At 40.9% G+C, this 27,933-nt stretch overlaps 1 protein-coding gene and 1 long non-coding RNA gene across 20 annotated transcripts in view; one reads left to right on the forward strand and one right to left on the reverse strand.

The window, feature by feature from the left end:
• LOC117877964 overlaps positions 1-27,933 on the forward strand; it is a 71,474-nt gene that overhangs the window by 37,088 nt on the left and 6,453 nt on the right. For both annotated transcript variants that reach the window (XR_004645865.1, XR_004645864.1), the window contains exons 3-4: positions 14,713-14,932; positions 21,546-21,648. This is a non-coding gene — a long non-coding RNA (uncharacterized LOC117877964). The remainder of the gene's footprint in view (positions 1-14,712; positions 14,933-21,545; positions 21,649-27,933) is intronic.
• The window catches only part of CAMK2D (calcium/calmodulin dependent protein kinase II delta), a 266,772-nt gene that overhangs the window by 31,898 nt on the left and 206,941 nt on the right, over positions 1-27,933 (reverse strand). For 12 of the 18 annotated variants that reach the window (XM_034771697.1, XM_034771680.1, XM_034771682.1 and 9 more), the window contains 2 exons: positions 26,951-26,992; positions 24,209-24,257 (listed from right to left, as the gene is read on the reverse strand). In XM_034771697.1, the coding sequence (XP_034627588.1) occupies positions 24,209-24,257; positions 26,951-26,992 (91 nt within the window). The remainder of the gene's footprint in view (positions 1-24,208; positions 24,258-26,950; positions 26,993-27,933) is intronic. The other 6 variants (XM_034771692.1, XM_034771695.1, XM_034771691.1 and 3 more) reach the window with 1 other exon arrangement.

Consider the following 27,933-nt stretch of genomic DNA (forward strand, 5'->3'; position numbering starts at 1 on the left):
TTATATAACCTCTATTATTATTATGTTAAACTATTTGTCATATTTAGTAAATAGAATATCACTTTGTACACGTTACTGTAGTCACTTTTGAAAAGTCCATCTGCTAACAGTTACCACACAGTTAAGTTAATCTCTCTCTTATGTGGAAACTGTTTTTTTTGAATGGCAACCACTCTATAGTCTCAAAAAGAAACATATAATGGTGAATTGCAGCTATAGTTAGTTAACACTAAGTTTGCACCGAGATTTCTTAATGTGTTACATTAATCACAAACCTGGCTTACTGTCTCAAGAAATAATGTTTAAATGCATTAAAAATGTCAAAGCATCTTGTGGTAACTGAGACATTAATGTTATTTGCCTCAGTATACATTTTTTATATAAATTGTACTCCCACCTTATGACTCTCTAAATTCACTCTGAACTGTACCTTTGGTCTCAGTTTCATAATAGAATAAATGATAATATTCTTTGCTTCTATTATACCTTCCTTTTAAATATTTCAAAATGCTTTAAAAACAACATTGAAATGTATGTTGTAATAAAAATAACCAATATTCCCATGAAATGAGATGTTTGCCCCATTTTTACAGATGGGAAATCTGAAGCGTGGTGCAAGCAAAGCCAAGAATAGAAGCTATGCTTTAGCCACAGGTCAATCCTTCCTCTCCATTTTCTGTTTTTTTTTCAACCCCACCACCATTCATAATGCTATCCATCTACCCTGGTCTTGTATGTAACTGTAGATGAGATCCTATCAAGTTTTACCATACCTTACTCCCCTAGCATCCTTCCTGTCTGTTAGATCAGGGATGGGCAAACTACAGCCCGTGGGCCACATCTGGCCTGTGGCACCATCCTGCTCGGCCCCTGAGCTCCTGGCCTGGGAGGCTAGCCCCGGCCCCTCCCCCGCTGTTCTCCCACCTCCTGCAGCCTCAGCTCCCTCGCCAGCGCAATGCTCTGGGCGGTGGGCCTGCGAGCTCCTGTGGCAGCGCAGCTGCAGAGCCTAGTCTGACCCAGTGCTCTGAGCTGCGTGGTGATGGCATGGCCTGGCTCCAGACGGGCGGCACAGCTGTAGCACCGCCAGCCACCGGTGCTCCAGGCAGCACGGCAAAGGGGCAGGGAGCATGGGGGGGGTTGGATAGAGGGCAGGGGAGTTTGGGATGGTGGTCGGGGTGGGGGTCAGGGGAAAACAGGGGGTTGAATGGGGGCAGTGGTCCCAGGGGGCAGTCAGGAAGGAGGGGGGATTGGATGGGGCAGCAGGGGGCAGTCAGGGTCAGGGGTTCTGGGGGCAGTCAGGGGACTGGGAGAAGGAGTGGTTGGATGGGGCAGGGGTCCCGGGGGGGCTGTCAGGAATGAGAGGAGGGGTTGGATGGGGCAGTGGGAATCCGGGGGCAGTCAGGGTACAGGGAGTTGGTGTGTGTGGATGGGGCAGGGGTCCCAGAGAGGCCATCAGAGAATGGGGGGATTGGGTGGGGCAGGAGTCCCAGAGGGCTGGGGGGCAGATAGGAGGTGGGGGCCGAGCCATGACCCCCTTCCCTAACCGGCCCTCCATACAATTTACGAAACCTGATGTGGCCCTCAAGCCAAAAAGTTTGCCCGCCCCTGTATTAGACGGAAACTGCAGGTTATAAAGAAACCCACACTATTATCCTTATTTGTATGCATGGGCTGCTCCAGACAACAGACTACACTGTTCTAGCCTACCAGCTACTGTATTATCACTGTCAGTTTACTGGGGTGAAATCATGGCCACACTGAAATCAATGGTAAAACTCCCATTGACTTCAGTGGGGCCATGAATTCGCCCCAGAAGTTTATATGATCCTGTGATAACTTCCAAGCTTCTGTTATGTTCCTGCAAATCCTGTGGTGCAAATTCCTGCAACTTGTGCAAGGTTGTCATGCTTTTTAATTTTTAAGCAGTGTACTGTATTACTCCACAGTGCATCAAAGGATTAGATACCACAGTATTTTCTTCATCAAAATCCTATCCTCCATCTTATTTAATCAGACCTTAAGCCTCCAATTAATTCATAATAGCTACTGTTGTGTCTGTGAGTAGCCTTTACTGCCGACAGAGCATAACAATATCATATTAACTCTGCAGGACTGCCTCTTTAGAGCACCTTCAGGATTGAGCTTGTTTGCCCCACAAACATAGTGAGAGATTCTGAGAAGCGCACTAACATGGCTCTAAGAGGCACTATTGGCCACTTTTACCCTTCATGTACACTTGTTGGCGGGGTATCAAAAAATGTGACTAAAGGGAACACAGAATATCACAGCTTTGTTTCTAAAATCAGCATATTCCATCAGAATGCCACCTATTTCCCCCCACAAGGTTTAATGTTTTTTATAACTACAGTGTAGCTGAATAATACAAACTATTATGAGAAGTAAATATGGAAATTACATCAGTAAAAGCAATGAGTGGTATATTATGTAAATCATATCAAGTAAGGAATAGATTCTTTTTAAAAAGTGACAATTTCTGATATATTATGTGATGTTCTCCAGTTTAATAAATGGAGTTAGAAGGAAGAAATCAGGAATAACTTTGAATCCTGAAGGAATTATTTGCTCATTTCTGTAATGGAAATGACTAGACGTGATGTATTAATATCTGCAGAATTGATTCAAAGGACCAAACAAGATAAATTCCTTTCTGTCTCCTTGATATTTAAAGGAAAAAGAGGAGGATTTTTAAAAACATCTTTTAAATTCCTATATGAGTAAGCAGCAAAAATAACTTTTTATAGTTATATTACATTATGATATTTAAAATACACCTCTATTCCTATATAACGCGACCTGATATAACACGAATTCGGATATAATGCAGTAAAGCAGCACTCCGGGGGGGCAGGGCTGCGCACTCTGGCAGATCAAAGCAAGTTCGATATAATGCAGGTTCACCTATAATGCTGTAAGATTTTTTGGCTCCCGAGGACGTTATATCAGGGTAGAGGTGTAGTATGTTATTTTTATTTTGGAATCATACAACAGAACAAAATGCATGGAATTAAGAACTGATCACACCAATCAACAACATAAGTCCTTGTTTATATAAAACAATGCTGTCTACCAAATGATGAGAAAACTTTGCCTTTATATTGTATCTTTACTCAGAAGACCTCAATTGCTTAACAATTATGGGTATGTATTACTATTGCCATTTTAAAGGATAGGAAATGGAAGCACAGAAAGATTCCAAGGTCACAGATCAGAGGGGTAGCCATGTTAGTCTGAATCTGTAAAAAGCAACAGAGGGTCCTGTGGCACCTTTGAGACTAACAGAAGTATTGGGAGCATAAGCTTTCGTGGGTAAGAACCTCACTTCTTCAGATGCAAGTAATGGAAATCTCCAGAGGCAGGTATAAATCAGTATGGAGATAACGAGGTTAGTTCAATCAGGGAGGGTGAGGTGCTCTGCTAGCAGTTGAGGTGTGAACACCAAAGGAGGAGAAACTGCTTCTGTAGTTGGATAGCCATTCACAGTCTTTGTTTAATCCTGATCTGATGGTGTCAAATCTGCAAATGAACTGGAGCTCAGCAGTTTCTCTTTGGAGTCTGGTCCTGAAGTTTTTTTTGCTGTAAGATGGCTACCTTTACATCTGCTATTGTGTGGCCAGGGAGGTTGAAGTGTTCTCCTACAGGTTTTTGTATATTGCCATTCCTGATATCTGACTTGTGTCCATTTATCCTCTTGCGTAGTGACTGTCCAGTTTGGCCAATGTACATAGCAGAGGGGCATTGCTGGCATATATAACATTGGTGGACGTGCAGGTGAATGAGCCGGTGATGATGTAGCTGATCTGGTTAGGTCCTGTGATGGTGTTGCTGGTATAGATATGTGGGAAGAGTTGGCATCGAGGTTTGTTGCATGGGTTGGTTCCTGAGTTAGAGTTGTTATGGTGCGGTGCGTGGTTGCTGGTGAGAATATGCTTAAGGTTGGCAGGTTGTCTGTGGGCGAGGACTGGCCTGCCTCCCAAGGTCTTCCTCACGCACAATTATTTCAAATTTGGTGACAATATATACCTCCAGACCAGTGGCACCGCTATGGGCACCCGCATGGCCCCACAATATGCCAACATTTTTATGGCTGACCTGGAACAACGCTTCCTCAGCTCTCGTCCTGATTGGACACTGGGTGACGAACGAGCCCGAGAGTGGTCTCCTGACTGGGATCTGCATCAGGTTGGCGTTGGCTGGTGGGGGCCCAGCGGCGGCTTGCCTCTAGATCGGGGTCCGGGTGCCGGCAGTGCCCCGGGCACCTGCAGAGACATAACGTCTTTGGCCGCCTGCAGGCCTCTGGTGTCGAAGCCATGCGGACTTCAGCTGGAGAGGTCGGAATCGACACAGCCGGGCTGCTCTGATCGACTTGAGTCGGAGCTCTAGAGCCCGGGGGGGAACCAGGGCTGCCCGATGCGGGCCTAGCCTCATCCCATGCCTTGTCTCTTCGCTTCTGCGACAACGACCCCTTTCTCTGCTTTCTCGGTGGGGAGCGGTGCCGGCCACTGGCGGGTGCTGGGGGGTCGCTGTGCACCGAAACTAAGATCCCCGGTGCCGACTCCGCTCAGCGCACCGGGGTCAGAGCCAGTGCTGACTCCATGAGAAGGGCCCGAAGTCAGATGTCTCTTTCTTTCTTAGTTCTGGGTTTGAAGGACCCGCAGATTTTACAGCGGTTGCTAATGTGGGTTTTGCCCAGGCAGCGGAGGCAGTCAGAGTGCGGGTCACTCCTGGGCATTGAGCGCCTACAAGACTCTCATGATTTAAACCCCAGGGCCCTGGCATGCCCCGGCCCGAACTCTAACTAAACTACAACTTTTAACGAACTAACTGATATAGGTAGTACTGAGCAACGAACGAGGTTGGGAAGAGCTGCAGTGATGCACCGTCACTGGCGGCAGTGATGCACTGTCACTGGCGGCAAGAAGGAACTGAGGGTGGGGGGGGGGGGCGCGCGGCTCCCCTTATAGCGCCCTATAGTGGCGCCACTCCAGGGGTCGCAGCGGCACTCCCCCCCTATGGGTACTGCTGAGGGAAAAACTTCCGGCACCGGTGCACGTGACGAACACGCACAGTTACTGTGGAATACACATGAGCAAGCACTCAAAGAAGAACTGGAATATGCTTTATGCAAAAGGCCTCTTGTAAGGTATCATTAGAAAGCTTATAATCTACTTAGTGTGTTCATCCTATTTGTATGAGTGTATCATTCTTGTATCTGAAACTAGGAACATGAAGTATAACTCTGAGGTCCTATTGTAATTATGCAGAGTGTGGGCCATTAATGGTGGTTTGGAAGCTGGATGGCTCCCATTGACTAGGACATTTGGTTGTAAATGGTCTGTTTACTTGCAAACCTTCCGGTGTATGTGCGGGCCAGCCCTGGAAGAATAGAGGCTGGGGTCTCACAGGACATGTGAACATGTCACCTGATACTGGAATCCATCTTAAACCTGGTGCTTTTTCTTTTAGAAGGAGGGGTGGGAACCCAGAGAGACAAAAGATTACCGCCTTGTGCCAAAGATATAAAAGGGGGTAGAACAGAACAAAGGGGGCTGCCTGTCATGAGAAAACCCCTAGTTTCCCACTAAGATGTCTGCAGGAACTTACAAGGACTGTACCAGGGGAAAGGATTGGGCCTGGACTAGGAAGGAGTCTAGTCTGTGAAAGCAGCTTATTAGAACATCTCTGAGGGTGAGATTTTACCTGTATTCAGTTTCTTAATGTATTAGGCTTAGACTTGTGTGTTTTTGCTTTATTTTGCTTGGTGATCTACTTTGTTCTGCCTGTTATTTGAAACCACTTAAATCCTACTTTTTATAGTTAAGAAAATCACTTTTGTTTATTAGTAAACCCAGAGTAAGTGATTAATACCGGGGGCGGGGGGAGGGCAAACAGCTGTGCATCTCTCTCTATCAGTGTTATAGAGGGCGAACAATTTATGAGTTTACCCTGTATAAGCTTTATACAGAGTAAAATGGACTTATTTGGGGTTTGGATCCCATTGGGAGCTGGGTGTCTGGGTGCTTGAGGCAGGTTACCTGCTGAACAGTTTGTAGTTAAAGTCTGCAGCTTTGGGTGTGTGAACCAGACCTGGGTCTGTGTTGCAGCAGGCTAGCATATCTGGCTCAACAAGGCAGGGTTCTGGAGTCCCAAGCTGGCAGGGAAAACAGGCTCGGAGATAATTTCAGCACATCAGGTGACAGTCCCAAGGGGGTCTCTGTGACCGAATCCGTCACAATGGTCACCCTTAAAGACCTGCAACTGTCTTAGAAAATGCTTTAGATATCTTAACTTTACCCCAGTAATTGTAGTATTCCAGGTATTTCCTATAGTAAGTATAGAAAGTAGAAATGAATACTGCAGATACTGAGATAATTGCAGACACTTAGCTATTTTGCCTACTGTAATTCTGGAAAGTTCTTAAGGGTAATCAATGTATATGCATATATTGAAGTATGCAAGACATAAAACCCAGGACCTCTTGAATACACAAGTCTGTAGAACCAGCATGTGTTCCCCACCGACTTATAATACTTTACACAAAGCTCAGGACTGGAGATTAACTACCAATCTGATATATTACTGTCATAACTATAAAGGGAAGGGTAACAGCTGTCCTGTGTACAGTACTATAAAATCCCTCCTGGCCAGAGACTCCAAAATCCTTCTCCCTGTAAAGGGTTAAGAAGCTCAGGTAACCTGGCTGGCATCTGACCTAAAGGACCAATAAGGGGACAAGATACTTTCAAATCTTGGGGGGGGGGAAGGCTGTTGTTTGTGTTCTTTGTTTGGGAGAGTGTTCGTTCTCGGGACTGAGAGGGACCAGACATCAATCCAGGTTCTCCACATCTTTCTAAACAAGTCTCTCCTATTTCAAATTTGTAAGTAAATAGCCAGGCAAGGCATCTTAGTTTTCCTTTGTTTTCTCAACTTGTAAATGTACCTTTTACTAGAGTGTTTATCTTTGTTTGCTGTACTTTGAACCTGAGACTAGGGGGGAGTCCTCTGAGCTCTTTAAGTTTGATTACCCTGTAAGGTTAATTTCCATACTGATTTTACAGAGATGATTTTTAATTTTTTTTTTTAATTAAAAGCCTTCTTTTTAAGAACCTGATTGATTTTTCCTTGTTTTTAAGATCCAAGGGGTTTGGATCTTGATTCACCAGGAGTTGGTGGGAGGAAGGAGCGGGGATGGTTAATTTCTCCTTGTTTTAAGATCCAAGGGGTTTGGATTTGTACTCACCAGGGAGTTGGTGAAAGGTTTCTCAGGCTTCCCAGGGAGGGAAATGGTGGCAGCGGAACCAGAGCTAAGCTGGTAGTTAAGCTTAGAAGTTTTCATGCGGGCCCCTACATTTGTACCAGTTCAAAGTGGTGATCCAGCCTTGACAATTACCATGATGATTAACCATGTTTTCAAGAATCATTGCCAAAATAGGGATTTAAACTAAGACATTCTCTGTTGTGAGCAATCAGATCAGTTATAGCAGGCTATCATTATGAAATTATTTTGCATACAGCAGATGGCTGTTTAATAGCATTATGCCATTTCTTAAAGAAAATATCTGTCGTTTTATATAAGCACAGTGAGAAGTTTTTTGTAAGGGGAGAAGGGGTTAGGGAGCTTGTGTGTTTTGTGTTGCTGGGGGGAAGGGAGGACTGGACAGAAGTAGTACAGATTTGTTGATATTGTTAATACTATATCCTTACACACTACAGTACACCCTTTCAAGGCAGCCAAATTTCCAATCCACTTCCTACAAAGACTGTGATATTACTTGTGGTCTATACATCGTTGAAATCAACAATAAAACTACATCTGGTCATGTGAGATGTTCTTTACTTTAGTACACCGTGACCCTTTCTGTAGCCCACCCGGTTTATATATTTTCTTTGTCCTGCTTTTACATTTTCTTTCCCCTCCAATGCTATTTCTATGATGTGACAAACAATGTAGCTGCAGGTCAGCTGAACTCAGCAAGTCCCATCAGTTAGAGCCTTTTCATTCAACACTGATTCTTCTCTCTTCTATCTATCTATTAAATGCCCACATCTAAGTATTCTGCACATTATATAGGAAAAATGTATTAAGTGGCAGCACATGTGATCTGGTGTGTTCTAACTAACTTGCCAGTGCCATATCTGTTTCTAGATTAGATCAGCAAAAAAGTGCAAAAGCCCCAAGAAAGTGAGATATAACCTCAGCAAACATACAGATCCATGCACAGTAGGGTCATCTTATTATTTTGTTCCATAGATGTGCACAGTGGTTTACAACTGGATAAAACACAACTGCCTTGCTTCTTGGAGTTACCTTCCAAGTAGCACAAATTATTTGATACTCAAAAAGGATGCAAACACAACATGTTGTTCATGAACCTCATAAAATCAACAACTAGCATCTATACGGTTATGTCAACCATCACTCCTTCTTTTACTGGAATGACAAAACCAAAATATAGAATATTGCATTTGAGTGCTATTTAAATTTTTCATGGGGCTTTGATGAAAAATGAATGGATACAGAGAGAATAAAAGAGTTAAAAATCACAGCTTTTGGTATTTTTTTCACTGGATTATCTCACTTCCCTTTGTAACCTTTTTACAAGAAATCTTACACACTACACAGGACCTGTCCTTTGGCCACATTGTTGCTTCTCATGTGCTGTTTCGGATTTCTAGAATATCAGTTATGCATAGTTAGTGTTTGCCTACAGTCTAGAAAATTTCATAACTATTTATCCATAATGAAAAATAAGTGTGTCAAAGCACACCCACTGAAGTTTAATTTGGCAACAAATCTTCCCTGGCATGAACAGTGTCATATGAGTGAGGGAGAGGGAGAAAGATTCCCTCACCAAACACCCTTGTAGCCTAGGTCCAGGAGTTCAACACACCTCTAACAACTGAAGCCAAGGCAGGTGCCTTAGTTATGTTATTCATAAACATAACAAATAATTAATTTGGTGGGTTATTGCTCGGATGCTGTTCCATCCTGCCCTATGCTGTTCAAGATGATCTGTACAGCTTTAAAGAGAGGAGCTATACAGGGTATATGCAAAGACCTCAAGACTGATCATTCCATCCATGTCACCAGAAACATCCCCCTAATCCATGTGAAATAATTCTGTTCCATACAAGGATTGCTTTTCTTATGTCAGGCTTATCACACAAGGTTTCATTCTACTCTTCTGCACAGACATTTTACACAATGGAATTGGACTTTACCCAGCCTTCAAGGCAGATTTCAGGAATGACTTCCTTGGAGCATTAATCTGCCACACAGATGACTTACTCTTTTCCAGAAATATTAATAGCTATTTACTATAGTAAATGATGCTGCTTTAACTAAAGAACAAAACAATCAAATGCAAGACCCACCCAAACCATAGTATTTAAACAACAACAAAAATAATGGTCAATCTAGGCCAGATCGCAAAGGTCTTTTGTCTGACTGTGAGATGGGGTGCCATCTCAACTGATGGTATCTCTCAACTTACACAGCACAGAGGAAGGAGTGGATTGGAAAGGCTCAGACTCATGCGAGTGACTTTGTGAGTTTACATTTTCCATGGACTTGGCCGCTGAATTGATGGAAAGAAACACAACATATGAACAAACAAAGATGAAGAGGTAGAGCATGATCAGAATCCTCAGTAGACACTGACAGCAGGAGCGGCTGCTGGGGCACAGCAAAGATGGTGACCAGTGAGATGAAGAAGCAATGGAAGAAGAGGAGTGGTGAGCAGAACATAACCTCTCCATGTCACCCTCCTTTTTGAAAGCTGTATGTGGGGCATGGAGATGTGAGGAAAGAAAAAAAGAAGGCCAAAAAAACGGTAATTTAATCACAAACAAATTGATAAAATATCTGAACACAAAAATAACATTAACAATGCATTTTAGGGAAATGAGGATTGAGGTCAAGGAAAAGGAGACAGTGGTATCAACAAATGTCTCTGTTCAGATGCCAGTGCTAAGTGTCAATCCCTTTAATTGGATACTGTGATGTAATTGGTTTGAAAAGAGCCATACTCTTATATTCTTTGGGTCTGAAAAGACTAGTTTTGTGAAAATAATAAGTAAGCTAAACAACAAACAATATATAATTCAACCTGTTTAATTTAAATTGGTTTATTCATATAATTTTAAACCAGAATAAAATGAATTCAAATTAACAAATCATATGTAAGCATTTCATAAATGGATTACATATAAAAGGTACCCACCATATGGACAAATTGAGCAGCACAGATGAACCAGAATTTATCTGCTTTGAAAATGCCCTGAAGCTCAGCACTTTTGCCTATGGGAAATCATCACTCTTACTATTGTTTACATCAATCCATCCTCAGGGACACACCATCATGAGAAATCTAGATATCCAGACCATTTCACATTCAACAAATCACCTCTCTAAAGCTTAGGTGTATTACTGGCAAAAAATAAAGAAGGTATTCTACAATATTAGTGAGAAAACATATCTACCATTCTTACACTGGAGAGATGCTGTTGATGTGTTTGGGCCTCATAATCTACCTTCATAAAAGGAGGAGAAATCCCACAGGTATTCCTGTCAGATGCCCTTTACTGAGCTAAATTTGAAAACTCATCTTCATTTCCACAGCTGCAATTATTTCCAGGTCCCTTTACTACCACTTGGATGTCAACATAATCTATAGTTACAGTGATGTCCTTATGTGTCAAAGTGCCCTAAACTGGTACAAAGGGTTCCATGCACAACATTTGTCCCAGTATATATTTTTAGAAGTCTTGCGCTTTACCATTGTCTTATAAAGAAAGTTTCTATTAAAAATTCACTTTTAAAAACACATACCTGTACATGGCTATGGTTTGATGACCCACATTTAGTTGCAGTATTATTTTTAAATGGAAACTATTACATTAAAATGTATGAAAAATGAACTCTTGCTCTGGTTTCACTGCCTCCAAATTACAGAAATACCTCCCTTCTAATACAAACCAATAGCATAACGCCCTGACATACAACGTTAGAATATGCCCTGCACGTCTCTGATCAAGTCAAGGAGTAAGAAACTGCGCTTGAAGACAGATTTGTGAAAGCAGAACTCAGGCTGCTTTTTAAAATATTCAAACCTCTTAACTAACCACAATGCCTATATACATTCACACACGCACACATGCACGTGCACACACATGCTCTGCATAAAAGGAATCCTCCAGGAAAATTAAGTCTTGCACAGATTCATAGTGCCCACATATCTGTAATGCTGTCTGTAAACACTCAAATTAATAACCTTCGAAATAAACAAATTAATTGACGACAAATTAAAAGATTTGTGTGTATCACAAGTTGAGTATATCCCACTGCATTCTGGTTGCTGCTCCATATGTGTGCAAATGGGTGGGGTAGGGGAAGACCTATGTATATGTGCACAAGAGAAAACCACAATTCTGCTGCCTGTTCAGTTTGTGCACAGTGTAAAAAGAATGGGGGCATATTAAGTACCTTCAAGCACTTGTAACACTCTAAAGTGGGCATGCCAGGTTAGGAGTGGGCCCAGAACATTTTTACATATGCTGCATCTCTAGAAATAAGCCGGGTGTAACTTCTCAGTGTGCTCTTCCCAGAATCCCCGAAGGCATCCTAACTTTTTCTCTTCTCCATAGGCAGAAAGTTTCCAGCCTTTGCCTCTATTGTGGTCAGCCTCTACAAATCCCTTAAAGTGGCAGTGACTACAAAAGTCACAATATATTAGCAAGATATGCCAGGTTATGGGACCTTGCATAATGCAAAGCTGCTGTTCCCCTGTCTCATTCTAGTAGTCAGAACAAGTGGATCCCATCACCTTTAATCCATGATATAAAATAGTTTGAATATCACTTCAAGGGATAGAGGGAATAACGGGTATAGACAAAGAGGTGCTGCCAGGAGCAACCCTAGGAACAGGCAAACACAAATATACTCAAGCTAGCTGAAGGTTTATATTTGTTATTTAAATGAATAATAAATAAATTAATAATAATAATACTCCCTATATTGGACTAAGTTTGTGTACTGTGTTAGGAGCAGGATGGGAATCATAGAATCTCAGGGTTGGAAGGGTCCTCAGGAGGTCATCTAGTCCAACCCCCTGCTCAAAGCAGGACCAATCCCCAACTAAATCATCCCAGCCAGGGCTTTGTCAAGCCTGACCTTAAAAATCTCTAAGGATGGAGATTCCACCACTCCCTAGGTAACCCATTCCACTGCTTCACCACCCTCCTAGTGAAAAAATGTTTCCTAATATCCAACCTAACCTCCCACACTGCAACTTGAGACCATTACTCCTTGTTCTGTCATCTGCTACCACTGAGAACAGCCTAGATCCATCCTCTTTGGAACCCTCTTTCAGGTAGTTGAAAGCAGCTATCAAATCCCCTCTCATTATTCTCTTCTGCAGACTAAATAATCCCAGTTCCCTCAGCCTCTCCTCATATGTCATGTGCTCCAGCCCCCTAATCATTTTTATTGCCCTCTGCTGGACTCTTGCCACATTTTCCACAATTTTTCCTTCTTGTAGTGTGGGGCCCAAAACTGGACAAAGGGGAATGATCATGTCCCTCCATTTGCTGGCAATGCTCCTACTTATACAGCCCCAAATGCTGTTCACCTTCTTGGCAACAAGGGCACAATGTTGACTCATATCCAGATTCTCGTCCACGGTAACCCCAAGGTCCTTTTCTGCAGAACTGCTGCCTAGCCAGTCGGTCCCTAGTCTGTAGTAGTGCATGGGATTCTTCCCTCCTAAGTGCAGGACTCTGCACTTGTCCTTGTTGAATCTCATCAGATTTCTTTTGGCCCAATCCTCCAATTTGTCTAGGTCCCTCTGTATCCTATCTCCACCCTCCAGTGTATCTACCACTCCTCCCAGTTTAGTGTCATCTGCAAATTTGCCGAGGGTGCAGTCCACGCCATCCTCCAGATTATTAATGAAGATATTGAACAAAACCAGCCCCAGGACCGACCCTTGGGTCACGCCGCTTGATACTGGCTGCCAACGAGACATGGAGCCATTGATCACTACCCATTGAGCCCGATGATCTAGCCAACTTTCTATCCACCTTATAGTCCACTCATCCAGCCCATACTTCTTTAATTTGCTGGCAAGAATACTGTGGGAGACCGTATCAAAAGCTTTGCTAAAGTCAAGGAATAACACGTTCACTGCTTTCCCCTCATCCACAGAGCCAGTTATCTCAACATAAAAGGCAATTAGGTTATAGTCAGGCATGACTTGCCCTTGGTGAATCCATGCTGATTGTTCCTTATCACTTTCCTCTCCTTGGAGTGCTTCAAAATTGATTCCTTGAGGACTTGCTCCATGATTTTTCCAGGGACTGAGGTGAGGCTGACTGGCCTGTAGTTCCCCGGATTCTCCTTCTTCCCTTTTTTAAAGATGGGCACTACATTAGCCTTTTCCAGCCATCCGGGACCTCCCCCGATCGCCATGAGTTTTCAAAGATAATGGCCAATGGCTCTGCAATCACATCAACCAACTCCTTTAGCACCTTTCGGATGCAGCGCAGCCGGCCCATGGACTTGTGCTCGTCCAGCTTTTCTAAATAGTCCTGAGCCACTTCTTTCTCAGGAATGATACCTGCTGAGTCTAATAGGAACTTGTACAGTATTCCTGAACAGACTGATGCTAAACAATGAGAAAAACAACATCAGAAGAGTATCAGGGGGTAGCCGTGTTAGTCTGTATCTACAAAAACAACAAAGAGTCTGGTGGCACCTTAAAGACTAACAGATTTATTTGGGCATAAGCTTTCATGAGTAAAAACCTCACTTCTTCGGATCAGAAGAGGATTCCTCAAGTCACTGCTTCCATTCAGAACTCTTCATAATCTGCCCCAATATATATGTATCTTATCAGGTATTCTACTGGAACACACAAGCAAACTTTTATTGCTGCACTGTAATTAACTGGCAAAATGTTAGAGAGTCCCTCCAGCAGCAATGTTAATGAAACACGGACATTTCAAAATTTTTCATTTTCAATCAACAATACATCAGCTCCAGTTAGATCAGCTATTCCACATATTTATTCTCCATCAAATTATTAAATGGTATTTTGCATTTTATATCTCAACAGCCTCAGTGACAATAATATTCTTCATTATCCTTTGGGGCAAGAGGGATAAGTGGGTCCACAAAAGGGTCACTAAAATGTAGGAACCAATAGTGCCTAACAGGGACAACCCTGAGTAAAGAGTTGTGCCAAAGTGGGAATTTGTGGAAGAACTGTGACTCAGAGAGCCACAATGCTTCCTGGAGCTCCCCAACATGCAGAGGAGCTTGTCTCTTCACAGGTACAGCTTCCACTCTCCCTGCACACTCACCTCCTTCCTGCCCACTATGTGGTGATTACATCTGCAAGGGCGCAAGGAGGGAGAAGACTCCACACTCTGGGCAAGGGACCTCAGGAATAGCAAATGGGCCTGCCACTATCTGTAGGCACAGTCATCTTGTGCTCTCTCCACCTAATGGTACTGACTAGACTTTGTGTAGGCTGTACAACACAGCAGCATTATTGAGGTGTTTCAGATGTTTATTGTTCTCCCTTGAGAAGACTGCTTCGTGACTCCTGATAACACTTTTGTAATTAAGGTCATTAACAGGAGTTCTCTTATGTCCTTCAGCCAATTTTCCACTTTTCTCTTTAATTTAACCAGGACACAGATGACTTCTATGGGATCAGGAGCAATGGAGACCATTCCAAGGACAGGACAGCTTAGAAAATAAACAGCTATCAAGCCCTTGCTGCTCTGCCCAACAATGTTGCTGCTTAGTTTCTATTGCATTTGTTAACTGCTCCGTAGCAGAACCAGGAGCAGGACCACTCTCTCTTCTAACCTAGACATGTATTGTTATTATCCTTCATATCAGGAAACAGTGAGTATAAAGGGTATATAAACCTTTGTTAATTTTGATATTAAACAATCAAATAAACAATCTTAAGCAAAACATTTTTTATTTACGTTCTCTTATAACTGCATTCCTGGATGAGCTAAGTTTCCAACAAACTTTTATAGTTAAATTATAAACCCAAGAAAATATGGGCGTATTATATGGTATTATCTCTAATCATCAACATGGCATTATCTCTAATAGTGCAGAGGCTCAGCTATAATTAAATTATATAGTTAATGAGGTTAGTTGCTAAACTACACAGAATGGTTTGAAGGAGGATATTACGAATAAAATAAATTACACTGCAACTATTTTTCTTCACATCAATTGCAGATAAACTTAATTGTTCTTCAAGCTATTGCTTTCCATTAACTGAAATCATTATCATTATGCTGTTATTTAAACTGAGAAGTTACTGGTTGCCAATATACCTGAAGCATGCTCAAGTCAAGGTAAATCACACACTAAAATTTTGAGAACAGAAGGCAACATCAGTGACTTAATTAAAGTTAGTTCTAGATCATATACTACTACAGTGACTTAATTAAAGTTAGTTCTAGATCATATACTACTACAAAGCATAATCTACAATTAGATTGTAATTAGCTATGCATGTGTGTGAACCTGAGGGGAAGAGAGCACAGGAAATCTGCTCCCCACCCCTTGTACAACGTGTGAAAAAATTTACCCAAGTGCAGAGGGCCAGCGTAAGCCCTAAGAACCTCTTGAGCGGTTCCAGTCTCTCCAGATGTAGTGGAAAAAGGAGTGGAGAGAACAATAGGCAGTGTTAACACTGCTGAGCAGGCGTAAGGAGTACACATGATGAAACCTTTCCAAGATAGTAGGAGGGGTCTTCTCCCATGGGTACTCAAAAAAGTCTATAATGCCTCATGCTAGGGCAATGCACATCCCTGCCTCTCCTACTGAGTGGTTGTGGCTTTACAGTCACAATCTAGTATTCAGTGAAACTCTGAGGACATTTGCCCTGGTTTTGATTAGGACTATCACTCCCTTGACAAGTGAGAGGTTAACTGTAACAAAGCTCCCAAGATCCCATTTACTGCTACAGCTAGTATCAAGTCATCTGCATTTTTGAAATCTCATTGTAGTCTGAAAAGTCGTTATGTGAAAAAGGCACATCTTGTTAGGTTTTACATCTGCTCCATGTGCATACAGAATTGTATCTGTTGCCTTCAATGACTAACAACTTCTTAGTACTTTGTTCCCTGTGTTTTACCTGCAAAGTCAACACAGCTAAGAAAGAGTGAGCTACTGATTCAGCTGGGAGAGACGATTATATTCCTTCTGACAAATCATCAGCACAATTGTTTTCTAAGTTCCAATTCTAGCGCTAACAAGTTATACTTAGGGGATCTCATTGTCTTCTTGAAGGCAATAAGGTTCCACAAGCACCATCGATGAGATAATTTTCTTACTGGTGATGTTGCTTGAGAAGAAAATAACCAACCTTGATTTTCAGGCCTACGATTCATTTTGCAAGGCTGAGAGTTAGAAAAAAATTTTTTTACTTGTAAAATGAACATATTTGGTATTAGAGAGGCAAGGTGGATATTAGAGAGCCACCTTGTCTCTCTAATATCCTGTGACCAACACAGCTATAACAACATTGCATACATATTTGGCATGGAAGTAAATGAGAAATGAAAAATGGGGACTCCATAATATACTTTTTACAGAATCAAACCACACTTCAAGAAAATGGATTTAACCTATTCCAAAATTAAGTGTTAATTTTGGCTTTCTAAAATATCTCCTACTGGAGTATCCACTATAATTCCCATAGTCTCTGCAAATATTTTTTATCATGACTGAAGCAAAAACAATAAAACTACATGGGCCAAGAGAACAATTTGATGAGTGACATCATGGAAGTGAGAATTTTCCTCTTTTGAACATGCCTTCTGCTGAAGTTCAAGAGTATTTTTATGACCTTTTTACATACTGCCCTTTCTTCTGTAGCTCTTCCCTACATACCTATCATGCCCTCATACACTTGTTCTGTGTGCTACAAACATCTGAAACACCCCGAGACCTACGTAGAAAAAACATGGGACTTTGTTTTTTATTTACACTTAATGTCATGTGATGACCAACTTGTGTTACCTGTATTAACCCAACAACTTTTTTCAGGGATTTCTTTCTTTTGGAAACAGTGAGTATAAAAACAAAATCTAACTACAGTACTTCATTTAGGCCTCTTCTTTATTTTCAAGTGGACAGTGACACACTAAGCAAACCTGTACAATTGGGAATTTTCTGTAGCTATACTGGTTTCTAAAATAACAGGGCAAAAGGAACTTCTTTATTCTGCATTACAAGTCGATAATTAGATTGTTCAGCCATCTCCGACTACTGCATCAAGGGTAGTATGATGTTCATCCTCCAATCTTCTAACTGTGTTCTTCTCCACCATGTGTGAGACCATCTGCATCCCTACCACACAATGGTGGTGAAGATTGGGCTAAAACACTATACCACAGACATGCTCTGAGGATTGGGCTAAACCAAATTTCTGCATTGTGGCAGCCACTCTGCCTTTTCCTCTCAGCAGTCTGTTAAGACTAGTCCATGATCTACATCCAAGGTCGCAAATAAGTAGATGTAACTCAGGGCCGAAGTTTGCCAGCACGCCTGCCCTTCTGTTCCAGAGTAGCTGCCACTCTATGAAGAAACAGCAGTTGGCCCTAATGTGCCATTGTTCATTTGAGATTGGCACTGGGCTGGCAGCATGAGACATTTTCCCTATGCTAAGAGGGAGGTTTATTCCTGGTTTTTGTAACTCTAAAGTTTTGCCTAGAGGGGAATCTTTTGTGTTTTAACTCTTACTACCCTGTAAAATTATCTTCCATCCTGATTTTACAGAGGTGCTTCTTTTACTTTTTTCTTTATAATAAAGTTCTGTTTTTAAGAACCTGATTTGTTTTTAGTGTCCTAAAAACCCAAGGGTCTGGTCTGTGCTCACCTTGTCTACCTATTTGGTTGGTATATTACTCTCAAGTCTCCCCAGGAAAGTGGGTGAAGGGGCTTGGGGGGATATTTTGGGGAAACAGGAACTCCACGTGATCATTTTCCTGAACCTTTGTCTAACTCACTTGGTGGTGGCAGCGATACCGTCCAAGGACAAGGAATTTGTGCCTTGGGGAAGTTGTTAACCTAAGCTGGTGAAATATAAGCTTAGGGGGTCTTTCATACGGGTCCCCACATCTGTACCCCAGAATTCAGAGTGGGGAGGGAACCCTGACACACGTGAAGGTGTTTTCTTTGGAAGTGGGTAGATCTCCTGATAGGAAGTATGGGTTGCTTATTTGCACCTGTTGACAGATTTGTATTCAGTGGGTTGTTTTCATTCCTCATAATCCTCCACAGTTTTATGGGAGCTATAGGTGCCACCACATATAAATCAGATGTTAAAGTACAGCAGAGACGACCACTAATGATGTGTGGTTGTGTTCATCTCCGAATCAATGAGATGCATATGCCAACTTCTGTCCCAAATTGTTGCATACTACTCTACTGATGCGAGAATACCAGCCCGGGAATGAGGTGAATAGAACATTTGCCTCGGCTTCCAGGAGGTTCCTGCTAGCCTCTGGATCAAGGCAGTGCAGGAAGTAAACTTTTACTTTAAATGTTCTAAATGAGACTGGTATGTTAGGCCAAGTTCCAATTTGACTCTTCAGTTAGTGACCTCTGGCTGGAAAGGGAGTGAACGATCCTCAACACAAACTGTAAGGGGCCGATTGGCCAGGCAATTATTCAGATGGAAGGTTGCAGCCACCTTCTTAAGACTCATTTAATGCAAGTCTCCACTGATGAAGCTAAGTAGCCAGAGCGTTCATGTCCCTGCTGAATCACTCTTAGATATTTTGTAGATTACTACCCATGTTGGTAGGTCATAAGTATATATGTTGACAAGGAGAGGCACTAGAATGGATCCTTGCAGGAGCGCATTACGAAGACTCCAAAGCCAAATGATGGTCTCCAGCTTGCAAGATGAAGCTCCATTTTGTTATTTCCATGATGAACCACACCATAGGCTTACAGGAAATAGTCTGCAGAAACTTAGTGGTCAGCCCCACATGCTAGACAGTGTTGAATGCAGCTGACAAGCCTGCCAGAATGGCACAAAGGCATGTTCAATATCTTGTGTTAGGTGATCTTAGGTGCACCATCTGTCAGGCTCTAGGTTCTAGGCAGTCAGGCCTGGTGGTTGGAGTAGTGGTTGAGGACGGGTACCAAGAGTCAAAGCTGGAGGCAGAGTCAGGACCAGCTGAGGGCAGTGTTAAACCAGAATCCAGGGACGGGCCATGGATAAGAACTGGGGTCAGAGTCCATAGATAAGCCAAATCAGGATTATAGTCGGAGTCCGGATGTAGGTCAAAGCAGGGTTGGAGTCAGTCCAATGGTCTAGGGGGGAGAAGGCAGGTGCAGGGCTGGAGTGGGTCAGAAACAGGGCTGGAGCAAGGTTGGAATAGGGTACAGACAAGTCTGAAGTGGGCTGGAACAAGGCTTGGGCAAGGCTGGGGCAGCAACAGGGATAGGATTGAAGGCAAGCTCAAACCTTAGGGCACCTGTAACACTGCGAGGCAGCAGGAGAGTTCCTAGCTGAGTAGTGATGTTGAACAGATTAAGGCTGTGTCTACACTGCTACTTTCAGTGCTAAAACTTTAGTCGTTCAGGGGTGTGAAAAAACACTCCTGAGGGACAAAAGTTTTAGCGCTGAAAATCCCCAGTATAGACGGCGCTTTATCGCCAGGAGCCTGGCTCTCGGTGATAAAGCTACCACTGCTTGTTCAGGGTGGGTTTTTTTTTTTTTTTTTAAATTGCCGGGAGAGTTCTCCCTTGGCAATAAAGTTTGTCTACACTGCCCATGTCACAGTGCTGCCGCGCTGTAACGTCGGCAGTGTAGGCATCCACTCTCACTGCAAGTTAGGGCAATACCTGTGCCTGGGGGGTAATTTGACCTCAGCCCTGCTCAGGGATAGGCATGCCTGAGTGATGAGTCATTGCAGGCTCTGCTTTGAGGGATAAGTTGGTGTAGTTGAGTTGCCCCAGCATGCCTTAGAGATGAGTCACTGAAGGCTCTGCTGGAGGGGTGAGTCTTTGTAGCTGAGTGTAGCTGAGTGAACAGCCCTGGTCTGTCTACGGGTTTGCCTTACATTCTCCTTGTCTGAAGTCAGCCTGAACAAAGGGCAGTTGTGGCTTGATAACCTCACTGATGTGCATCAGAATCAGTCTCTCTCAGAATCATAAGCTTATATGTAACACAACGGAGAGAAATGGGTCAATAGCTCTTAAAATCTTCCAATGCTTCTCCTGGTTTTGGAATGGCTATGACCTTTGCCCTGTGCCACATTTTTGGGATGCAGTTGTCCTGGAATCATCAATTAAGGAATTTGAGCAGCAAGTAAAGAAGGAAGGTGAGCCTAGGTGAAGAAGGAACTCATGTGAGTATTATCCAGGCCTCTGGGGAACGTGTCTACTGCCTTCTTGTGACATCCCCATGAATAGTGCACAGCAAAACGAAAGTCAATGAAGTGTTGAACACAGGCAAAGAGAAAAATGAACTGCATTTTAATGCGCACATTTTGAGTCTGAAAAGGTCTCTTCAAGTGTCAACTTGTTCAGTGGAGCTAACAGAGCAGCGTATAATTATGAATATGATTTTGAGCTTCTACAGCATCTGTGGTTAATTCTGGATAATTTATTTCCCCCCACCCACACTATATTAATAGTAAATATTTATACTACAGTAGCATCCAAAAGCTCCAATTGGGATTGGAGCCCTATTGTGTTGATTGCTGTACAAACACAGTAGAGAAAATCCCTGCCCTGAAAGGTTTACAACCCTAAACACATCTAATGGCTCATTTACACCGTAAATGACTACAATAAATGAATCCAAAGCACCTGCAGGAAATAATGGAAGCATTTACATTGCCACAGTGTTTTAAATATTTTCCAAATTTTTTCATTTTTGATCGTAATGGGGAGTCAAAGGAACTGCACCAACAATCTATCATGGATCAAAAAACAAACAAAAACACCCCAACCTTACCTTACTGCAAATGACAATACTTTCCAAAATTAAATTTCATTAAATTAAATTTCAATTAAATTCGGGAAGAAATTCTAAATCTCACTTTCCGAGCCTCTGCTGCTTTGGAGGAAAAAGCAATACACGGTTTGTTGGAACTAACCAGTATTTTTCAGAGAAATTTGTTTAGCTGTCTTTCAAAGAAGAGAATGTGAAATATTTAGCTACATTAATATGTGGATGAAAGCTTGCAAACTGGCTTATTTTTGAATTTGCACAAAGTTACATAGAGCTATTTAATTGTGATCATCTCCAGTGCCTGATTTTGAAATGTCAAGATTAACTGGCTGTTTAAAAATAGTTTTCCCATTATTCTTTTGCTCAGTAATCGGGAACAAAAATATTATTAATAATGAGATTGTGCTGCAAAAGGTGTGATCGCACACTGTGCTGGGTGTTTTTCTGATAGCCTTTTACTTAAATAAAAGGAAAAATTAAATAAAGGTTTGACTGCTTCATTACCCATTTGTTTATTAGGCCTTCTGATGAGGTTTTCGGTAATACCTGTTTGAGAGGAACTGGGCTGGTGAGATCACAGTCACATGAACTTGCAGGGACCAAAATACCTTGGAGTCATCAGGTAAGTGTCATATATTTCATGGGACTTGTAGAGGAGTAGTTATATAATAGCACCACACATGTTCCCTGGGATTTACTTAGAAATGTTGGAATGCTATTTTGTGTGAATTGAGTGTTGGTGATAGGAAGGGGAAGTAAACAGGACGTTCTAAAGGGTGGGACAAGAAGCATTCTTAAGCTTGGATAGTTCCATCTGCTTTGTACAGCACTGAGTTCAGCCTAATATATTCAGGTAGCAGTGAATGCTGGATAGTTCCAATTACATTTTTAAGGTAGGTGTGTTTTGAATCCATATAAAAGTTTTTCCCAAAGGGTGGAGCACACTCCCCTTGGGGGGGTGTGGGGGGGAGAAAGGCATGAAGGATTAGCCAGAAAGGTAGGCAGCAGACAGTCCTCCCATTTTTCTCCAGAGGATCAGCTTTCATTGGGGGGAAAATGTGTCTAGCTATTACATTTCAACAGAAAACATTCAGTACATGAAGATGAGCTTAACCAATTGTATTCCTGCGTTTGCAGGGAGCATGAAACAACCACTCTGAAGTGTGAACTGCCTCATTCCTTTCAGTGGGAGCTAACTCCAATAATACTTTAAACATCAACATTGTTCACTAGTTCATTGCTCAAAGCACATAAGAAAGGAAAGAAAGTTACTTAGTTAATCAGTACCATTTGGATAGTGGAGGAAACTTACCCCAGGTTATATGGACAGGCACCTTATGTTTATGTTCCCCCTTCCGAATGGGGCATGGAGCTGGGATTATCTGTTAGTATCAGTTGCTACACTTCATTCCATCAATTCCACAATATTTCAGGGACTGGGCACTGATGGACCTGTCATCATCCTCTTTTTTTATAACTAAGTTTTTCTCTGGAGCCTACATAGGTATTTCTATCTATTGTTTGAGATGAATGATCCTGTTGAAGTGATACCAAACCATACAACACTGCTTAGCAGGAGAACATTGTTACTTGACCCTGGGATAAAATTTTATAGCACACAAAATAAAAGTGAAACAGAAGCTATATACCTCATTAAGCAAAAGAACTCTGTCTAAAATAGACAATATGTAGGATATCACCAGGTTTACTGATGTTCATTTGAATGCCAGATAGTAGGACACTCCATTGTTTATGAAAGAATTATTTTATCTTGTATTTCTTATTACATTTCTGACTTGGAGATACTCATGAGTCCTAAAGCATTACATTATCAGTCCCTTACTCTGGCAACACCACTTACTTTATCAAACAAAGACATTGCATGCTCCACTATCCAGAAATAAAACAACAGTTTACCAAACATGATTTGAGCAACTGCATCCACTGAATTTGTTTCATATTCTAAAATGTTCTCTCTCAGTCTTGAAGCTATTGAAAACTCCAGCATCTTTGAATCTATATTTTAATGCATATTTCTGCTAATAAACACTTTAATAGTGACACCCACAAATATAACACTTCTAGTATAGTACAGAGCAAAACCAGCCCAACACTCTAATGCAGGGGTCAGCAACCTTTCAGAAGTGGTGTGCCGAGTCTTCATTTATTCACTCTAATTTAAGGTTTTGTGTGCCAGTAATACATTTTAACGTTTTTGGACGGTCTCTTTCTAGAAGTCTATAATATATAACTAAACTATTGTTGTATGTAAAATAAATAAGGTTTTTAAAATGTTTAAGAAGCTTCATTTAAAATTAAATTAAAATGCAGGGAACCCCGGACCTGGGCAGTCTGAGTGCCATAGGTTGCCTACCTCTGCTCTAATGGTTAATTAACTGAGAAATCCCTCTTTTTCTTACCACTTCCCCTCTTATTTTTCATCATGTCCCTTCTTATTCCTGTCTCTGTTTTGTGGATCCACTATAGCTAAAATTTTGTACTTAAAGCTAAAAACCAATGTCTTGTATGAAACATATAACACACAAGCTGAATATACTGGTTTTAAACCCACAAAATGTTATTAAAATAAGAATGAATAATGTCACAGCAAAGAATTCAAAAAAGAAAAAAAAACCTAAAAAAATAACCAAAAAGATTACAAAATTAAGAAGGTTATTGTGCAGAAAATTGAAAAGAAAAGAAAAAAGTGACTGAAGTTAAGACAATTATAGGGCCAGAATACAAGAGAAGCACAAAAAAACACTGGCATCTGAACAGAAATGTTTTATAAATGTTGATCTGAAAAAATGCATTAAAAACACATGAATTAAAGCAAGCAAACAAAAAAAAATTCAAAATACCATATACAAAATGAAATTTAAAATAATATTAAATGCCATTAGTTTTTAAATCTACACTTACTACTGCCATAACTATAATTTTAAATGAGAAACTTCCTTATTCCAAAATGCTACAGAGATGGTACATGTAAAAGTTAAACTATCAAAGTCAGAACTCAACATATAGAACTTCAGCAATGAACATGATTTTCAAAAATAATAGTATGTTCTCCTTGGATTATTTAGGAACTCCCTACATCTGACATATTAACAAAAGTTAATAAAACCTACTGAAATATATGCATGTAGCCATGATTTTGCCTTTCCAACTGTTAATCATACCTTTCACATCTTCATCTTCAATAGTCGTATTGGAACTTTCTGTTGACTCCTGTTGAGAAGTAAATATAAGTGAAATGCATAAAGTGACCTAGCATATTATTCATGCACCTATGAAAATTACACTTGGTATTGTACAGATCATGCAAAGCCTTGAAGCAGGCTATGTGGATGTAATTCACAAACAAATGGCCACAGGGATTGAGATGTTTGTACCTGAAACTAAATGTCAATAATTTTCATCCATTTCAAATGGGAACATTTTTATTAAGCGTATTTCTGGCTGTCCAGTTTTTGAATGTCCATGGATGTACGGGGAAATATAAAAATATCTTCATGAAAATGAGTTAGTTTTTTTTTTTTTTACTTTCTATTAGACAGAGTATGTCTGAACTGTTATATGAATTACGTCAGTCAAATATTAGAACTTGCCATTTTAAGCTTAGTGAATATCAACTGTGTAAAATAAGTCATTCCATTTGAGCTTTTAAGTATAAAGTAAGAAGAATGCTGCATTTCACAATTTACAGTAATTCTTCTGCTGATATAAGAACTGATGCAATAAACTGAAAGACTCCCATTTATTTCAATAAGAATTGGGTCAAACCCATGATTGCATTTTTATATTCTCCTTGTACCAAAAATTTTGAAAGAGAGAGCAAGTTACTGGAGAGGCCCACAAGAATGCTCCTAGATCATCTAAGATATCTTTGAAGAAATATTCTTTAACCAACCAGCCACACAAAGGAATGACTTGTCCATCAGACAGTTGTATTGAAATCTTTGCAGTGTTAAAAGGCAAGGCTACTTATCACAATTTTTATAAGATATTAGAAATGTGAAAAATTAGGGAGCACACTTAAAAGGACACTGTCAAAGCTAGTAGGCAAAAAATGTGACCTTCTCTTTTTCTCCTAATTTTTTTTGTAGAAGATCTATCTTTATGATTTTTAAAAATAAATGCTTTGTTGCCAATAAAAAAAGTAAAAGCCAGCAGCGAAATACTCATAGCCAGTTTACTTCTGAGACAGAAGGGAAAAAAATAAGATTTGTTTCAAGCTTCCAAAGAGTTACTATACACATTAATTAATTAAATGAAAAATCACAAAACATCTAACAGTGTCCTTTTGTCTACTATGATTTCACAATGACAAGTCAAAGAAAAGTTTCAGAATGGTTAATGCATTATTCAAATGTAAAAGAACAAAATTATATGTATCAATAAACAAACTACACTAATCAATCCACACATACAAACCAAGCTAAATAAACCATCATGCTTTTCCTATTGTGAATGGTGTTAGACTATTCACTCCACACAATGGACATACCATGCTCTATCATATATAGTATCTAGAAGAAAATAAAAACCACACACACACACACACACAAGCAGGAAACATCATGCACAAGCTCACACGAGAGATGTGCCAGTAATATGGAAGCATCCACTCCAGTTGTCATGCTAAAATATTTGTTTTTGCAGATAATGAAATTTAATAGTAACTTTCCCCATAAGTGGTTTTCCTGTCCATGTTATGACTTTTTGGGATATAAAATATCTAAATTGCTATGAATATATAATAAAGTCAAGTAGATGTAGTCATGCCAAAGAGCTCCAGTGTTTTGGTTTTTTGTTTCCCTTTGCTGAGCTTTAGTAAAGATTTGACTAAAATTAAAATGATGGCGGTACACTACCTATTAATAAAACATGGGAGATGAAATATGGACCAGGGGTGCAGAGAGTAGTTGGTACAGGAGTGAAATGAGCATCACAACTTATTCTTACCCACAAAGTATAAAATAAATAATCAAACGAAGAAGAGATACGACTACAAATATGCACAGTTAACACTTTTTCCATGCTTGTGAAATGCCTGCCTCTGATATTTTCCACTAAGACTCAAACCTTTGCAAATACAGTGTTGAGCGATCACAAGTAATTACACTAGATAAATGTGACAACAATCCTTTGGGAACTTTAAAATTCTCAGCATACCCATTTATCTGTTTAAATAAGTGAAATCTGCATATGAAAACTAGGAACATGTATCACAAATGACAATATTCCCTAACCCTTTTCAAGTCCACGCAGGGAGAAAAAATTACCAAACGTTATAGAAACCAGATACCAAACACAACCATCACAGCACACAGAAAAAAAACAATGAGAAAAATGCATCAAATCAAGATTTATGAATTCAAAAGAGCTTCTTGCCACTTCAAGTGTTAGCTTCTTTTGAAACTGCAAGATGATGTTATGGAGTAAGTCAAAAGTTCCATGCAGAAGACATGTCACAGTATGATGCATAAGCATGCTGAGAAACAGCAGATGGAAACGGTTCAAAATATGCCTTCATCTTTAGTGAAAGCTTCATACACAAGTCTTAAAAATAACCTCACTATACTCTCTTCTGAACACAACGTTCCTTTGTTTTTTTGAGAACTTAAAGTTCTTGCCTGAAGCAAGAGATGTACAACACACCATGGACCTGGTTCCTCAGGGTGCTGGGCGCTCTCATCGCCTATAGACATCCACAGGAGCTGAGGGAGCCAGCAGCTAGGAAGAAAGCATTCAGCGAGAACAAGCCACAGATGAATTAGGCCCATGAGGCACCAGGTGCAACAGATCCAGGAATGAGATTTTCCTTACTAAGCTCCGGGTAATGGGCACATTCTGGCTTAGAATAGTGGATGAAATGTGCACTTTGGAAAAGCAAGATGGAGCTGATTCTTTCTGAATACCTTATTTCCATCAGGGTTGTGGATTACTGTAGTTTGGGGCTCCTGAGTGAGAACAAAATAAAGAGAAAAACAGTTCTCATTGGTAAATACATTCACATTAGTGTGAGGGAGCGCGAGAAGAGCCAGCAGACAAGTGCTAAACAGTGACAAGAGCTAAAGCAAATGTTAACTGCTGACAAAAGATGAAACAATGTCTCTAATAAAGATTCCTCGACTGACAAGCTAGCAAGGTAGGCTACCTTACCTACTGCAGCAGCATGCAAAGACCTTATTCATGATCAACACACACACAGGGCTTTGAAGCTCTGGAGAGGCAGCTGAAGAGGCACCGTGTTTCACAATGTCTCATATCAGATACATTGTCCCTTTTTGCCTGACCCTGCTTTAGCTCAAAAATGATGAACTATTTTAATTTAAAAAATAGTGTATGCTTATTACTAAAGCAAAAATGAACACAAATCAAAATAAAGATGGGCTGAGCAGATTCAGAAAGATTTGGATACCTCTAAACACAAACAGTGTTTGGAAGTACAGGGGTTATATCCAGTCTGTTGCCCATTTGAACAGCGGAGATACCAACTATGATGGAAGTTCTTGATGCCATTTCAAAGTTTAACTCCCCTCTTGCCTCCCTTAAAATGCCAGTTAGCTGGCACAGGAACAAGCTGCAGCAATTGTAACTTTTTAATGCACTCTCGGAGGTCTGGGAATACCTGATGGAGTTGAGGACTCAGGTACATACCATAAAACCTGTAAACTACTGCTCTGAAATGACTTGACTTAATGCAGGCTTCCATGGGAGCTGCACATACAAATCTATGGGCAGAATTTGTCCTTATGTTTATATTAAAGAGCAGAAGCATTTCTTCAGAGCTATGTACCAAAGTACATGAGAAGTAATACTGCTTAAATTTCGGTAATTAAATAGTAGCATGTGTGTTCGTAAGCCTTCCTCCATAGCATATTCTTAAGAAATGTGACTT

Source organism: Trachemys scripta, chromosome 5 (genome assembly GCF_013100865.1).
Source record: "Trachemys scripta elegans isolate TJP31775 chromosome 5, CAS_Tse_1.0, whole genome shotgun sequence".
NCBI lineage: Eukaryota > Metazoa > Chordata > Testudines > Emydidae > Trachemys > Trachemys scripta.